Source organism: Echiichthys vipera, assembly GCF_963691815.1.
Source record: "Echiichthys vipera genome assembly, chromosome: 1".
Classification (NCBI taxonomy): domain Eukaryota; kingdom Metazoa; phylum Chordata; class Actinopteri; order Perciformes; family Trachinidae; genus Echiichthys; species Echiichthys vipera.
Window position 1 is genome coordinate 40227910 of NC_139826.1, and position 5000 is coordinate 40232909.

The 5000-nt window shown below is 51.7% G+C and overlaps 1 protein-coding gene across 2 annotated transcripts in view; it reads left to right on the top strand.

Annotated features, from left to right (window-relative positions):
• Positions 1 to 5000, top strand: part of LOC310950790 (serine/threonine-protein kinase BRSK2-like) — a gene marked incomplete at both ends in the record, with an annotated part of 149547 nt that overhangs the window by 123232 nt on the left and 21315 nt on the right. For both annotated transcript variants that reach the window (XM_083918783.1, XM_083918784.1), the window contains one exon: positions 4365 to 4425. In XM_083918783.1, coding sequence (XP_083774909.1) covers positions 4365 to 4425 — 61 coding nt within the window. The remainder of the gene's footprint in view (positions 1 to 4364; positions 4426 to 5000) is intronic.

The window sequence follows — 5000 nt, forward strand, 5'->3', positions numbered from 1 at the left end:
TGTTGATTTCTGCGTTTTCTGTTCTGTAAAAAAAGGTTTTCACATCAAAAACACATCAACACTGATATCGATCCGTCTGTTCCAACATCTGCTAACATCCGAACACATCAGCGGACGCATCCAGGGGTCCGGCTCTAAGATTTAAGGGGAATCAAACCGTAAAAGAGCAACATTACTCTCTGCCTGTGCGTCAGTGCGCTGGCTGTGAGAGGAGAAGCAGCACACGCTCCTCCCTCAGCCCTCGCTCGGGGGGCGGAGAGACTTTTTAGGTCAACTTTCCTCTCCCCCTCCTCCTTCCTCCTTCCTCCTCATCGTCAGTGTGTGCTAGTTAGTGTGTGTGTGTGTGTGTGTGTGTTTATATGTGTCTGTGCCAGCCTGTGTTTTCACGGGGAGGCCTGATTTCCATCGTTGTCCCCGTGCGGCCGACCTTGTGCCGGGGAAACACAGCCAGTCGATGCATCGGCGGCATCCTGGATGCTGATTAGCATAAATTAATTGGCAGGAATGCAGATGCAGCACGAGCAGGAGATGGAGATGAGGCTCGTGCTGAATCCTCCTTCATCTCGCTCATCGTCTCATTGGGGAGATCCGTTCAAAATGGAGCTCCCTCTCAAACGCACATCAGCAACGATGAACCGCGGATTCGTTTTCAGGGTTTCAAAGACGGCAGCGGCGTCCTGATCGCGGACTCGACGTGTGTCACGGTTAATGAGTTGCTCCTCTCTGAAGTGTCCCCCCTCCGTCACTGGTGGAGCGGCTTGCTTTCGGCTCTCCCTCAGTATGACTGAACGCAGTAGAGGCGGTGTGTACGAGTGTGATCACACGTAAACGCGCGGGGATGAGGCTCTGATCAGCGTTTGTTGTTGGAGGAGAGACGGTGATTTTTCTTGTTGTCAGCAAATAAGAAAAACAAAGTGAAGTGTCTCCTAACACGTGAAGTGTTTGTTCCACAGCCTGATGTCTCCTCGTCCTCCAGCGTGGTTACAAACACGTCAGTGAGCCGCGTTGTTGCACTTAAGGTTTTAGACTCTCTCACTCACTCTTACTGTCATTTTGACACTTTTGTGATCTTAAAATGCTCCTAATAAGCACTCAGCCATATTAGCTTCTTATATATTTCTGATAAAAGTCTGACCCATCGTTTTCGTTTCACTGCTCTCTGCAGAGCGACACAGCGACACAGCGACAGAGCAACAGAGCGTCAGGATCTTTAGAAACCGGGTCCCAGAGTGTGCAGATTGTAAACGCCCCCCATGGCGTTGTGGTCTGGACGGTGAAACCTCAGACTTTGTTAAAGGACGCCGTCATGGCCCCACCTCCGACCTCTGACCCCGCGGCGTCACATAACAACAACAGTGCTGCTGCGTGAGAGGACAGAGACGGACCCAGAGACTGTTTAGTGAACTGGACTCTGAGCCACATGCATGGGACTGAATGAGGCCCAGCACAGATGTCTCCCTTTTCCCTGATGCTCTGAATAAGGAGCTAAACTGCTCTAGGCTCTGTTTCTAAATCCAGTTCTAAGAAGCTGTGAAAAGTCTCTCAGGGCGCCCTCCCACTGTTCCTCCGTCCCGTGCCCCGTGCTTTAGGGTCCTTGTCCCCCCCTCCAGGCCCGTTTGTACTCACACTACCTGGGCCTCGGAGAATGCTTCTTGCTGCCTATACGTCATCACGCCGTAACACGTCACACGCATTGATGACGTCATGGCGATGCGTGGCTTTGTTTCCAGATCTTTCCGTAGACCTCGGAGTTTTTATGCGTCTTGTCGACTGTTTTTGAATCTTTTCATCGACCAAATCTGCAGTAAACACTCCACCTCCGCATCACACCAACGTGAACCTTTCACCGCCATTGTTTGAAATGTCCGCGCATGGTCCCTCCTTCTTTTTTCTACGTCCCAACAGGCGCACAGGGAATGACCTCAGAACCGCCGTAGGCCTCGTGCTCGTACACGTGCGCACGCTCGTGCTCGTACACGTGCAAACGTGCTTTACTAAAGCCCACCTCTCCCAAACGGGCCGTGGACGGCAAGCGTGCCGCTCCTAGACGTGGTACGGTTGCACTCACACTGGTCAAAGGAACCAGACTTTAGCTGTGAAACGTGTTTGGGCACGGTACGGAGGCACAGTGGGAGTGCGCCTTCTCTCTAGAGATGATCTGGTCTGAGATTTGTCTCCACAACTAGAAACTAAACTCCTAAACTTAGAAGGGCGTTCAGAGAGAGAGAGTAGACCACCGTCAAGGTCGTGCAGCCTCTCACGTCGTTAATGAGAGTGAAACATCATTTGTGTTTCCGCCCCGTGGTTCGAGTCCACTCCAGGCTTTAATGGGTTCTTCCTCCGCCCGTGCTGCAGCTTCACCCTCGGACCAGGTTTTAATGAAAATGGAGCTGTGAAAAAGGCAACGTAAGGTCTTTGTTCAAGCCCCGGAGGACTTCTGTCTGTGTGAGATGAAAATGAAGAAACAAGGAACATCCGCGGCGTCTTAAACCGCAGACGTGGTCATTTTTATCCGTCACTTCTTCTGTTCTTTGACAGTGACGGAAAAAACAAACGAGACGTTTACAAAAAAGAGAAGAAGAAGAAAGAAGCAATGATAGAAAAATGACATTAGAACAAACAACATTAGCATTAACACATCGAACTGAACCGCAGCTGCGAGAGCTAATTACAGATGCCAGTGATGTCATCCATACTGTGTGCGTGTGTGTGTGTGTGTGTGTTTGTTGTATGTGTGTGTGTGGGGGGGGGGTCTTCAAGCATATTTAATTATGATTTACTGTTTTCATTTTTCACTTCCAACAAAGCCAAATTGTCTTTGGGCAATTAAAGCCCAATGTCTTCAAAGACATGTGTGTGTGTGTGTGTGTGTGTGTGTGTGTGTGTGTGTGTGAGTGTGTGTGTGTGTGAGAGCATCAGTGTGTGTGTGTGTGATCCAGAAAGAGATGAGAAGGAGGGCGATATGAAAAGTTAATGATACGTAAATGAAAAATGGAAAAGCTCATGAAGAGAAGGAAAGAGGAACAGTGGTGATGAGTGTGTGTGTGTGTGTGTGCGCGTGTGCGTGTGCGTGTGTGTGTGTGTGTGTGTGTGCGTGTGTGATACTGAGAAACCCAGCATGTTGAGTGTTAGGGCGCATTCACACTGTCCTTCCGCACCGTGCCCCGTGCTTTAGGGTACTTGCCCCCCACCCCCCCACCCCTCCCTCTCCCCCCGCTGGCTAGCACATATGTGTGAATGTGTGTGGCCCGGGCGACTAGAGGGCTCTGCACCTTAGGGCGTGATCACACTGTCCTCCCGGACCACGACCCGGACTTTAGGGTACTTGTCCCCCCTCCCTCTCCCCCCCGCGCCCCAGCCCCGTTTGTACTCACACTACCAGGGCCTTGGCCAATGCTTCTTGCTGTCCATACGCCTTCAAGCCGTAACACGTCACACACATTGATCGCGTGTGTGTGGCTTTGTTTACAAATCTTTCCATAGACCTCTGAGTTTTTGTGCGTCTTGTCGACTGTTTTTGAATCTTTTCATCCGACCAAATCTGCAGTAAACACTCCACCTCCGCACCACACCAACATGAACCTTTCACCACCATTGTTGTTGTTGTTAAATATCCGCGCATGGTCCGTCCTTCTATTTACATGTCCAAACAGGCGGACATAACGCTACTGCCGTAGGGCTCGTGCTCGTACACGTGCGCACGCTCGTGCTCGTACACGTGCAAACGGCTCCGCTAAAGCCCACCTCTTTCAAGCGGGCCGTGGCGGCCCAGCTGGCCCCAGTTGAGCGCGGAGCGGGTGCGCTCACACTACTTAAAGGTACTAGACTTTAGCTGAAAAACCGGTTTTGGCCGCGGCCAAAAGGATAGTGTGAGCACGCTATTAGTGCGGAGGCTCCTGTCTGCCCGGGTTGGGGGGGTCTCTGTGGCGGTGCTCCCTGTGACCTTGGACTGGGATCTCTCCCGGTGTGGTTGCCCCCCCCCCCCCAAAGGGAGCTTCCTCTAGCCTCCTCTGTACCTCAGGTCTCGCTGCCCGGCCGTGTCTCTGTAGTGACAGCTAGTGTTTGCGTAGGTGTGAGTGTGTGTGTCTGTGTGTCAGCGTGGCTGTGTGTGTGTGTGTGTCTGTGTGTATGAACGTATACATATGTGTGTGTGTCTCTGTGCATCTCTGTGAGGCACTGTGCGAGACCTTTCTGTATGAAAAGTGCCGTATAAATAAATAAAGGTTGATTTGATTTGATTTGTGTACTGATCTGACTTTGTGTGTGTTTTTGTGTGTGTGTGTGCGTGTGTGTGTGTGTGCGTGTGTGTGTGTGTGTGTGTGTTGTTGCTGTGTACTGATCTGACTCTGTGTGTGTTTGTGTAGATCGCGGTCGATCAGTGGAGCGTCCTCCAATCTGTCCACCAGTCCCCTCAGCAGTCCCAGGGTAAGTGTCCGTCCGTCCCGCGGTGCACCTCACTCTCTGTGCCACGCTCCGCTGGTGCACTGCTCCGCTCACTGCAGCCTCTCATCGGCAGCTCACACACACACACACACACACACACACACACACACACACACACACGCTGTGGACTTCATCGTGAGCCTCTGTGGCGTACAACACGTCCGTTAAAGAGACGACTCTCTGAGCGACCCAACGAGTCGTGATAGCTGCGAGGAAAGTAGGAACAAGCACGGGTTTGATATCAGTATGTACCGTATTTTACGCGCTATAACGCGCACCGGATTATAGGGGCCTAAGGGACAGGAGACGGTTAAGTTTAGACGACTAACGGAGACCTAATTAGTTTCCACGGTGACAAGCTTCATTATCACGACTCTTCTGATGCCAACACTTTATTATTATTACGCTCTATGAGACGTTGATCCTCTCGTGGAGGTCGTCCTCGGGCCGTGCTGTGCGTCACTGAGCTCCAGATGAAGTGGCGCCGGATCCATCGGATGCCAAACACCCGACTCCAGATGAGATCCGGTGATTTAACGTCCGCACAGAACCGAGTC